The 12,394-nt window shown below is 38.2% G+C and overlaps 2 protein-coding genes across 2 annotated transcripts in view; both read right to left on the bottom strand.

The window, feature by feature from the left end:
• The window catches only part of LOC106085974 (angiotensin-converting enzyme), a 312,626-nt gene that overhangs the window by 244,493 nt on the left and 55,739 nt on the right, over nucleotides 1–12,394 (bottom strand). The gene's annotated exons all lie outside the window — the stretch shown is intronic.
• Nucleotides 1,638–2,972, bottom strand: LOC131997715 (uncharacterized). Its single transcript, XM_059369100.1, has 2 exons — nucleotides 2,280–2,972; nucleotides 1,638–1,857 (listed from the first exon to the last, which is right to left on the bottom strand). The coding sequence occupies exons 1-2, from the start codon at nucleotides 2,409–2,411 to the stop codon at nucleotides 1,675–1,677; spliced, it is 315 nt and encodes a 104-aa protein (XP_059225083.1). The 5' UTR covers nucleotides 2,412–2,972; the 3' UTR covers nucleotides 1,638–1,674.

Below are 12,394 nucleotides of genomic sequence, written 5' to 3'. Positions count from 1 at the left end.
CGTCTTCGAATTTCGAATTGCGGAATGCCAAAAAATTTGCGAAATTCGAACAAATGAAGAAGTTACAGCGTTTTTGGCCCTGAAGATGATTTTAGATTTTTTCGAACAAATTGAAAATTTTCATAAGGGGTTAGCCTTGCTAAAAAAAAATGCAAAAAAAATAAAATGTGACATTTTAAGTAATTCTGTTTATTTTACGAATCGTCTTCGAATTTCGAACTGCGGAATGCCAAAAAATTTGCGAAATTCGAACAAATGAAGAAGTTACAGCGTTTTTGGCCCTGAAGATGATTTTGGATTTTTTCGAAAATTTTGAAAATTTTCATAAGGGGTTAGCCTTGCTAAAAAAAAATGCAAAAAAAATAAAATGTGACATTTTAAGTAATTCTGTTTATTTTACGAATCGTCTTCGAATTTCGAATTGCGGAATGCCAAAAAATTTGCGAAATTCGAACAAATGAAGAAGTTACAGCGTTTTTGGCCCTGAAGATGATTTTAGATTTTTTCGAACAAATTGAAAATTTTCATAAGGGGTTAGCCTTGCTAAAAAAAAATGCAAAAAAAATAAAATGTGACATTTTAAGTAATTCTGTTTATTTTACGAATCGTCTTCGAATTTCGAACTGCGGAATGCCAAAAAATTTGCGAAATTCGAACAAATGAAGAAGTTACAGCGTTTTTGGCCCTGAAAACGATTTTGGATTTTTTCGAACAAATTGAAAATTTTCATAGGGGGTTAGCCTTGCTAAAAAAATGCAAAAAAAAAAAAGTGACATTTTAAGTAATTCTGTTTATTTTACGAATCGTCTTCCAATTTCGAACTGCGGAATGCCAAAAAATTTGCAAAATTCGAACAAATGAGGAAGTTACAGCGTTTTTGGCCCTGAGAACGATTTTGGATTTTTTCGAACAAATTGAAAATTTTCATAAGGGGTTAGCCTTGCTAAAAAAAATGCAAAAAAAAAAAATGTGACATTTTAAGTAATTCTGTTTATTTTACGAATCGTCTTCGAATTTCGAACTGCGGAATGCCAAAAAATTTGCGAAATTCGAACAAATGAAGAAGTTACAGCGTTTTTGGCCCTGAAGATGATTTTGGATTTTTTCGAACAAATTGAAAATTTTCATAAGGGGTTAGCCTTGCTAAAAAAAATGCAAAAAAAAAAAATGTGACATTTTAAGTAATTCTGTTTATTTTACGAATCGTCTTCGAATTTCGAACTGCGGAATGCCAAAAAATTTGCGAAATTCGAACAAATGAAGAAGTTACAGCGTTTTTGGCCCTGAAAACGATTTTGGATTTTTTCGAACAAATTGAAAATTTTCATAGGGGGTTAGCCTTGCTAAAAAAATGCAAAAAAAAAAAAAAAAGTGACATTTTAAGTAATTCTGTTTATTTTACGAATCGTCTTCGAATTTCGAACTGCGGAATGCCAAAAAATTTGCGAAATTCGAACTGTTTGGGGTCAAACTAAGGGTTTTGCCTTCCGAAATAAAACATAGGAAGTTTTATGTTTAAAATTCAAATGTGGTGGTGATTGTTTATTGTGATGTTCTTTTCTATGTTATTTAAATTCATTAGTTATAAGTAGATCGTAGTGTTTAAGTAGCAAATATTTAGGTTTAGATAGCACAATTCATAGATTTAAGTAGCAGTAGTAAGTAGATTAAAATTTAAATTATGAGTATAGTTGATTGTAGTAGATAGACATTGTATTTAACAGGTGGGGGGTTTGCAATATTAGAATTAGTTGGTGTTGTATGTTGTGTCCCGCACTTATGGTTGTTGTGATGTTGCAATTGTGGGTCGAGTGTAGATTTGGTTTTTGAGTCGGTTGTTATTGTGTCACTTTGTATCTAAAATGTTAAATATATTAGTTCACTGTTTCAAAGTTTATTGTTGCAATGTTCACTCTAGTTATATATGTTTGTATGTATGTTCACTTTTTACTTTTCACTTCACTTGGGTTTTCACTTTGAGGGGGAGAGAATACGATGCGCGGGTTTGAGATTTAAAACGAGACTGATCTTTTTCTGGTTGTTGCTTGTCACTTGGACCCCGCGAAAACGGTCAACTTTCCAAGCTACAAGCAACAATTCCAGGTAAACAAATATGAAGTCAAGGCGGAATCAGCGATTAAGAACTTACTTCAATGTACCGTTATGCACAGTGGGTCATGTGCATACGTGAACGCATGTCTGCACATGGGTGCACATGACTTCATGTTCAAACGTACTTTGAACATTCTCCCCCTCCAAGTGACGAAGTGACATCTTACCTTTTTAATCCTGGTTTCTTGCCTGTGAGGTGACTGGGCCGACGAACACGTATCCCCAATCTGTCTCCTGGGCGAAGACGGCTCCCAATCCGGGTTGTACAACACCACTCCTCCGGAGGTGGGCGTAGGCATCGGCCCCTACCTCTACATCGATTGGTTCGTTGCCTCTAGGGTCAGCATCTGCCAAAGAAAGGGATCTTAGGCTGCTTGTGGGGTCGGGAATGATGGGATCTGAATAGGGTCGTCGCGGCAAATCCCGGGTCACCACTGCCCGGATGGTATACATGGTCCTCCTCGACGCATGCCTTGACCGAAGTCTTATTGTTGCCAGACGGTGCCCTCTGCGCTCTCTCGTTGGTATCCCCAGGCGAGTTACTGTGGCTGCCGCGATTCGGGTGATGGTCGATGCCTGGCACAAAAGTACCCGTACCCCAGCCCAATCGTCCTGCTCCTCGGGTGCCAATTCCACCATCGCCGTGGGTACAAAAACAGTGGCCCGGCTGTAAGGTATCTCGACCGGGGGAGGGCCTTGGACGATGGGCATCTGGTTGGCTGGTTCGATTGCAAGTTGCCGTGGGTTGGCAATCTCCATTGGGGGCGGGCTGTAGCTGCCGTATGTCTCCCTAAGCTGTGGGGCTCCATGCAGCATTGTGTGATGGCGGTAGTCGCATGTTCGGCAGGTAGTGACCACGGGGCAGTCTGGGGCCAGATGGCTGCGCGCCAGACAGTTCCGACAGTAACTCCGTCTCTCAACTGTCTCGTATCTCTGATACGGTGTCATTTGCCGGAACCGCGGGCATGACCGTATGGCGTGGTCCTCCTGGCAGAGGCCACAGGCATACTGCCAAGATGCGGGGCGATACCTGGGTTCCCGTGGGTCGAAGCGAGGGCGTGTGGGTCTGGCGGGTCGTGGGGACTCTGGGCGAGGTAAATATCCGGCCATTATCTGTAACCAAAATCTCGTGAGTACCGTGTTTTGATGTGATTATGAATTGCTAGGGGTGTCTGAGAATAATTTGACAATCTTAGTTATGGGTCGACTGACTATGCCATTGGAAGTTCGAATATCTACAACTCGAGTGTTCTGATCAACACCGGGGTATGTTTTAAAAACTCGTCCTAACTTCCACTCGGTGGGATATCTCTCATCCCTGATGACAACTAAATCATTGACCTGTATGTTATCTTGCTGATACTTCCATTTGTATCTACGGTGAAGCTCATTTAAGTACTCTGACTTCCACCTCTGACAAAAGTTTTGGGATATAATCTTTAATCTCTTCCACCGATTTGCAAGCGTTATGTCCTCCTCTGAGATGTCGGGTTCTGCCGGGGTCAAAAGGGAAGAGCCTATAAGGAAGTGAGCTGGGGTCAAGGGTGCTAAATCGTTAGGGTCTTCAGAAGCTGGACTAAGGGGTCGTGAATTGAGGCAGGCCTCGATACGTGCCAATATGGTTGACAGTTCTTCGAACGTGAAGTTCATTTTGGGCATAGACTTCTTAAGGTGTATCTTGAATGATTTAACTCCTGCCTCCCACAATCCCCCCATATGGGGAGCTCCTGGAGGAATAAATTTCCACTCTAAATTCTGATGAGCATGTTGCTGAATGGCGCTGCTCTGTAAACTTTTCATAAACTCTTTCTGATCTTTCTTGAGCATTTCTGCTGCGCCTATAAAATTCTTTCCATTGTCGGAATATATCTTTTCTGGGCACCCTCTCCTTCCTATGAAACGAGCTAATGCCGCCAGAAATGATTGAGTCGATAAATCACTTGTTGCTTCTAAGTGGATGGCTTTTGTCGCAAAACAAACAAATATGCAGATATAACCCTTGGTTATTAAACACGCTCGTGCTGTTAAGCTTTTGATTCCGAAGGGTCCTGCAAAATCTACCCCTGTATTCGTAAAGGGTCTGGATAAAGTAGTACGCTCGGGTGGAAGAGATGACATAATTTGGGTCTGAGTCTTTAATCGATATAGGGTACAAACTCTGCAATTGTGTATAACTTTCTTGATCAACTGTTTCAATCTGAATATCCAAAACTCCGTACGGATGAGCCGGGTCATAAGTTGATTGCCTCCGTGCATTGAGACTTTATGAACAAATTCCACTAGAAGGAGTGCAAATCGCGAATCATATGGGATTAAGATTGGATGACGTTCGCTGTACGTCAAAGCTGACGATTGAACTAAACGACCATTGGATCTAATTACTCCTTTTCTATCTATGAAGGGGTTGAATGGTAAAAGACTACTTCTAGGTGAAAGCCTTTTCTTTTGGGTCAAAGAACTGTATTCCTCAACGAAGTAATGTTTCTGAGTTGCCACTATAAGACGCATCTTTGTGTCTATGAGCTCTGGGCTGGTTATTTCTTGCGATGAAATTTTAAGTGAGGATCTAGTTGAACCTGTGTTACGCCAGAACCTAACTGCGTAAGACAAAACACGATATGCTCTAGCTAAAGACGAAAATCGAGTCAAAGGGTCATCAAAAGTGCCTGTTGCGAATACTTTAACTTGTTTTGCTTCAAGATTAGTGTCTGTATTAACTCGGTCTTGCGGCCACTGATCATGCGGCAATTTGAGCCACTGGGGTCCCGTCCACCATAAATTATGAGCTATTAAGTCGTCAGGAGAACAGCCACGACTTGCTACATCTGCAGGATTATATTCTGAGTCAACATGTTTCCAATTCTCACCGCCGACGTTCTCTAATATCTCTGAAACCCTGTTACCAACGAAAGCGCTCCATGAGCATGGTGGCTTTTGTAGCCAGGCTAGAACGATTGTAGAGTCGGTCCAGAAATGGGTCGTAAACTTTGATAATTGAAGCTTAGGCACAATGGCATTTGTTAACTTTGACAACATAACTGCACCGCATAATTCTAACCTTGGCAGAGAGATTTTCTTAACTGGGGCTACTCGGGTCTTGGCTGCTAGAAGAAAAGTGTCTACAGTTTTATCGATGTGTTCAACGCGTATATAAATTGTGGCTGCATATGCGCTTTCTGACGCGTCGCAGAATCCATGTATTTCCACAATACTAGCAGGTGTAAACCGAACCCATCTTGGTATCGATACAGTGTCTATAGAATGGCTACCTCTCACAAAGTTATTCCAGTTCATTTGAGTCACTGGCTTCAACGAGTCGTCCCATTCTACCTTATCTAGCCAAACCTGTTGCATGATTAACTTGGCTACAACTATTACTGGCGCTAACCATCCACATGGGTCGAAAAACTTTGCTATCGTTGATAATACTTCTCGCTTGGTGCTCATTTGCTTTTCTTCAACTGTAGGGGCCGTAAAAGTGAAATTATCACCTGATATATTCCAACGAATTCCTAGGGTCTTTGTCGAAGAAGCTTCGGAAATATTTAACCAATCTATTGGAAGAAGCATGTCTTCATTTAAATCCTTTAACAAACGTGTGTCATTTGACGCCCATTTTCTTAGCTCGAAACCAGCTGATTCTAATGCGGAGGCTAATTCCTTCCTAGCTGCTGTAGCTTCTTCTATGGAGTGTCCGCCCGCTAATACATCATCGACATATAAATTTTCTTTAATAATTCTTGATCCTAACGGATGAGAATCTTTCACGTCTTCTGCTAACTGGAGAAGGGTCCTAATCGCTAAAAATGGGGCGCAATTTATGCCGAAGGTAACAGTTAAGAGTTCGTAATCCTCAATTGGGTGGTTTTCTGATTTACGAAAGAGAATTCTTTGAAAAGCTGTTTGATTGGGGTCTACTAAGATCTGACGATACATTTTTGTCACGTCTGCATTGAAGACGTACTTAAAAAATCTCCATTTCAACACTTGTAGCACAAGGTCTTGCTGAAGTATGGGTCCTGTATGTAAGATATCGTTAAGACTTTTCTTGTTTGATGTTGGGCTAGATGCGTTAAAAACCACTCTAAGTTTTGTGGTAACCCTATCTGGTTTGATAACTGCATGGTGAGGCAAGTAGTAGTGAGGGGTCTTGTATACGCTGTTTGGGTCTACCTTCCTCATGTGTCCTAATTCCAAATACTCTAATATGGCTGCATCATAATGTGCTTTAATATCTGGGGTCTTAGACAACTTTTTCTCCATTCTATGAAACTGTGCCAATGCGATGTTCCTAGATGAACCGATCTCTGAACAGCTTTTAAAAGGTAAAGTTACGATATATCTCCCCGCCTCATTACGTCGTGTTGTATTTTTGTAATTATTTTCGCAATAAATATCTTCTGCTGACCTCAAAACCTTTTTTGGGGTTTCTTCCACCTCCCAAAAGCGAGTGATTATCTTTTCTAATGATGATGCACTATAAAGTGTGATTTGTCTGTCGGATTTAGGGTCTTCCGTAATGGGTCCTCCTATGATCCACCCAAAAACGGTGTCCTGCGCTATAAGTGATCCAAAGGATTTCATAGTACCGCCTTTTGTGAATATAAGGGGTCCAATATCTAATCCGATTAACATGTCCACGGGTCGACTTTCAAAGAATCGGGGGTCCGCGAGACTAAGGTGTGCAAAATCTCCAAATTGATTTTGCCTTAAATTGTGTGTTGGTAAATGAGAAGGTAGGGTCTTTAAGACTGGTGCCCAAACCTCCAGCTCAAAACTAGGATTTACTCGTGAGCAAAGATTGAAGACGCAAGCTTTTGTCGATGTTTCAGAAACTGCGTCGCTTAAACCTGTGACGTGAATTAAATTCTTAACTGTTGGAAGTTGCAATTTGTTTCTAATTTTTTCTGATATGAAAGTTGATTGTGACCCAGGATCGATGATTGCCCTGGCATCATATCTATGTCCTCTAGATTTGATTTGAACTATTGCTGTGAACAAAAGTGTCTCTTTGGGTTGCGGAGTGGGTCTGATTTCCTGAAGTGTCAAAGTCGTTGAACAAGGTGCTTCTAAACAAGGTGTGGACTGTATATTTGGCGATACCGATGGTTGTACTAGGGTGGTTGAAGCGGCAGCACTGGTACTAGGGCGTGCGTATTCGCTAACCGGTTGAGCTAGGGTGGTAGGATCAGTAGCACTGGTGCTAGGTCGTGCTTCCTGTCTACCGGGTTGAACTAAAGTGTTGAGAGCGGCAGCACTGGTGCTAGGTCGTGCTCCGCCTCGTTGGTGTGTGCCTGTTGTAGGGTACTGGCTCTGGTTGCCTTTATGTATCAAACTGTGGTGTCGTTGACTACATTCCCTACAACTAAAACGACTTTTACACTCCCTGACTCCATGATCCGAAGAAAGGCAGTTATAGCAAAGATGACCTGTCTTAACAATGTTTATTCGATCGTTGATCGACCTTTCTAGAAATTGAGGACATTCTCGCAAAGAATGATTGGATTTACAAAGTTGACAAACCGGTTTGTTATTCTGAGCATTATAGTGTGATTGTGTGTTGTTGCTGGGTCTTGAGCCCGTGTTCTTGAAATTGGGATTTACATTTGTTTGAAAACTATTAACTCGCTTTTCCCGCTTATCGTACTCCGATCTGGGTTGATTATATCTCGAATATTGTGGCTTGATATTGCCGACTGATTCTAGGGTCTTGAATTTATGGGTCAAAAATACATCTAATTGATTCCACGATGGAAGAGACGAACAATCTGCTAGGCTGCTTTCGAATTCTTCTAAAAATATTCTTGGTAGTTTGGTTGACACAAGATAAACTAAGATTGGGTCCCATCCCCCCGTTTCTACTTCAAGGGTCTGTAAAGTTTGGGTACAACTACCTATAGTGCGCTGTAATTTCTGGATTGTTGACGCGTTATCAACGGAAACCGAAGGTAAATTAAAAAGAGCTCGCAATTGCTCATTTACCTGCATGCGTTTATTTTCGTACCTATGAACGAGATTTCTCCACGCTATGTCGAAACCCTCATGGGTCAGTGGAACATTGGAAATTATTTCGCGGGCTTCTCCTGCTGTTTTTTGGGTCAAGTGAAACAACTTCTCGACTTTACTTAATTTTGAATTGTTAATGTAAATTGCTGAAAATAAGTCCCTAAAGGTGGGCCATTCGCGATATCCCCCTTTAAAAACATCTGTGTCACAGGGCGGCAATCTTAGAGCTGGTGAAAAATCATTATTGTCTCGCTGTTGGGTCATCGATATTCTCTCCTGTTTTTCTTGATCTTGTTGCTCGTTAAGGGCCAAAATTTCTCCGTTAAGAGAGCTTAAACACCGTTTATAAGTTTCTAGTGCCTGTTTGTAATTATTTCGAAGTTTAGTTTTATCTATAGGTGTCTCATCCTTTTCCGGAATGCGGTCCCTACAATCTAAGTATGCCTTCTTGATTTGATCCCATAAAGAATTGAGTTCTACCCGCGTGATTTCTAACGAATGTATATTATCATCTGACTTAGCCGCGGAGTAAACGCTTTCAAAATCTACTAAATCATTCACACAGTTTACAAATTTTTCGCGTAAATTCTTATCCATTTTGTAATTGGCTTGTATATGTTTTAAATAGGTTCAAAAACTATAAAACCACGGAAAAATCTACAACAAAATGTCCAAAAAAACTGGTTATTTGTAGAAATCAAATCTATTTCTAAAAAACCTAATGCGAAGAAAAAAATGTGTGTCTTGATGATGGGTCAAATATCTAAGGGTCAAACCTGAAACTTTTTACAAAATTCGTAATAAATGTTTTTATCTGGGCCACTAGAAAAAAACAGGTTAATATTTCTGATGATATCGATTATACAATAGCCGCAAAAAATTGTAAGAAAAATTTTCCTTTCAAATCGCAATACACCAGCAATTTAATTCCGCTCGAATTAAAGTTGCAAAAAAAAAATTATTTTTCTCCAAAAAAAAATTAAACTTTCACTTTTCAAAATTTGGCATACAGGACTAGATGATTCTTTACAATAATACTGCTTCGACTCGCTGGGTCAATTTGCTTTCTGTATAAAAAACAACAAAGGATTGCACAAACAACCACAGTCCTTTCCGACCGTTTCCACTTAAATTTGTGCAATAGAATGAAGTTTTAAAATTTCGAAGACAAATGGGGCCAGCACGCAATATTATTTTCGTTATTTCTCACACAAAAACAATTCTTGATAAAAAAACTTCTTCTTTTCTAAAAGCACTTTAATTTTTACTAAGACACTTTTTTTTCTTTACAAAAATACCGCGGTTGTCTGTCCCAAAAATCCTACACACTGCCTTGAAAGTAGGGTCTGCTATATCGGGGTCAAATTCACTTTGGATTAAATTAATTTGGGTCAAAATTTATCAGACAACCGAATTAGCGATTCATAATCAAAAACGATCAAAAACAATATTAAAGTACGCTGGGTAAATGTATGAACTTTTCCTTTTTTGAAAAAAAGGTTATGTATGACGTAATACCCAAGCGCACTTTAATAGAAAAACAAAATGGTACTCACTTTGAAGCTTCTTTTTTGATGTGTGTGTATGTGTGTGTGTGTGTAGGTGGGCGCTTGGCTTGGGTCCAGAATTGTGTGTTGGCGCCTTTTGCAATTTTTGTAGCTTTGTGTCGTTAGAGTTTTGGATTTTGTTGTTTTAGTGTTTTTGATTTGATGAAGTTTTGGGAATTTAACCGTTGTAGCGGGTTTTTCCGTTTTTATCCCAGAGCGTAGATTTTTTGTTTTTGTGTTTTTACACGGAACGCACGAAATTGATTTTGTTGGGGTTTTTTGAAAAATGCACAATATTTTATGTTTGATAGAAAAAGAAAGAATTAGTTTGGGATAAAATTTACAAATTTATCGAGCAACCCATAATTCTGTTTTAACACTTTAATTTGTTTTTTAAGTAAAAATACTGAAAAATTTATGATTTTTAGAGAAAAAAATTTTTCAAAATATGTAGAAAAAAATTAACATAAATTTTGGGTTGGACGATAAATTGTTAAATTTTTCAATTTTTTAGCTCTTTTTTTTCATTTTAACACAAAGAAACTTCTTTCAACAATTTAAAATTTTTTGATTTTTTATAATTTTTGAAATTCCATTTTTTTCCACTTCTGTTCCACTGTGCGGGTCACTTTACGTTTTTTGGGTCACTGTAACACTTTTCTAATGGTTTATAACAAAATTTAATTAATTTTTGCAAATTACAAATTTAATTTAATTATTTTTATTTTCTTCGGGTCACCCTGTTGATTTAATTATCTTTTATTTTGTATGAGTCTTCTTGTCCTTTGCAACTGTGTTATTCTTTTTTTTGTTTATTTCTTTTTGATACCGCTTTGGTTGGATTATTTTATCAAGAAATTAATAAAATAAATCCAGAAAACAAATTATGGGTTTCCGAGGCCGCTTAATAAATAAAAAAATTATTTTTTTTTTTTTGTGTTGCTTTTAATAACTATGGCCAAATTCCTTTTATATGTGTTTTGTGACTTGTTTTATGTTGGCCGTCCGTCCATACGTGTCTGTATGTACGGTTGTGTGTAACCAACCCTTTTTTCGCACTTTTCTCTATTACTTTTGCTTTTAATTGGTGGGTCACTGCACTTTTGTTGTTGCGAATTTTTTGTGTTTCGGTCACTGGGTCTTTTGAAATGAGAATGAATTATTTTTGGGCAGAAAACAGAAAATTTTTTTTGATTTTTGGTTTTTTAATTATTTAAAAAAACCACTTATCCGGCTCGAAGGACCAAATGTTTGGGGTCAAACTAAGGGTTTTGCCTTCCGAAATAAAACATAGGAAGTTTTATGTTTAAAATTCAAATGTGGTGGTGATTGTTTATTGTGATGTTCTTTTCTATGTTATTTAAATTCATTAGTTATAAGTAGATCGTAGTGTTTAAGTAGCAAATATTTAGGTTTAGATAGCACAATTCATAGATTTAAGTAGCAGTAGTAAGTAGATTAAAATTTAAATTATGAGTATAGTTGATTGTAGTAGATAGACATTGTATTTAACAGGTGGGGGGTTTGCAATATTAGAATTAGTTGGTGTTGTATGTTGTGTCCCGCACTTATGGTTGTTGTGATGTTGCAATTGTGGGTCGAGTGTAGATTTGGTTTTTGAGTCGGTTGTTATTGTGTCACTTTGTATCTAAAATGTTAAATATATTAGTTCACTGTTTCAAAGTTTATTGTTGCAATGTTCACTCTAGTTATATATGTTTGTATGTATGTTCACTTTTTACTTTTCACTTCACTTGGGTTTTCACTTTGAGGGGGAGAGAATACGATGCGCGGGTTTGAGATTTAAAACGAGACTGATCTTTTTCTGGTTGTTGCTTGTCACTTGGACCCCGCGAAAACGGTCAACTTTCCAAGCTACAAGCAACAATTCCAGGTAAACAAATATGAAGTCAAGGCGGAATCAGCGATTAAGAACTTACTTCAATGTACCGTTATGCACAGTGGGTCATGTGCATACGTGAACGCATGTCTGCACATGGGTGCACATGACTTCATGTTCAAACGTACTTTGAACACGAACAAATGAGGAAGTTACAGCGTTTTTGGCCCTGAGAACGATTTTGGATTTTTTCGAACAAATTGAAAATTTTCATAAGGGGTTAGCCTTGCTAAAAAAAAATGCAAAAAAAATAAAATGTGACATTTTAAGTAATTCTGTTTATTTTACGAATCGTCTTCGAATTTCGAATTGCGGAATGCCAAAAAATTTGCGAAATTCGAACAAATGAAGAAGTTACAGCGTTTTTGGCCCTGAAGATGATTTTGGATTTTTTCGAAAATTTTGAAAATTTTCATAAGGGGTTAGCCTTGCTAAAAAAAAATGCAAAAAAAATAAAATGTGACATTTTAAGTAATTCTGTTTATTTTACGAATCGTCTTCGAATTTCGAATTGCGGAATGCCAAAAAATTTGCGAAATTCGAACAAATGAAGAAGTTACAGCGTTTTTGGCCCTGAAGATGATTTTGGATTTTTTCGAACAAATTGAAAATTTTCATAAGGGGTTAGCCTTGCTAAAAAAAATGCAAAAAAAAAAAAATGTGACATTTTAAGTAATTCTGTTTATTTTACGAATCGTCTTCGAATTTCGAACTGCGGAATGCCAAAAAATTTGCGAAATTCGAACAAATGAAGAAGTTACAGCGTTTTTGGCCCTGAAAACGATTTTGGATTTTTTCGAACAAATTGAAAATTTTCATAGGGGGTTAG

This window comes from Stomoxys calcitrans, chromosome 5, assembly GCF_963082655.1.
Source record: "Stomoxys calcitrans chromosome 5, idStoCalc2.1, whole genome shotgun sequence".
Taxonomy (NCBI): domain Eukaryota; kingdom Metazoa; phylum Arthropoda; class Insecta; order Diptera; family Muscidae; genus Stomoxys; species Stomoxys calcitrans.
The sequence above is the reverse complement of the archived record's forward strand: the minus strand, read 5'-3'. Positions and strand labels throughout refer to the sequence as shown.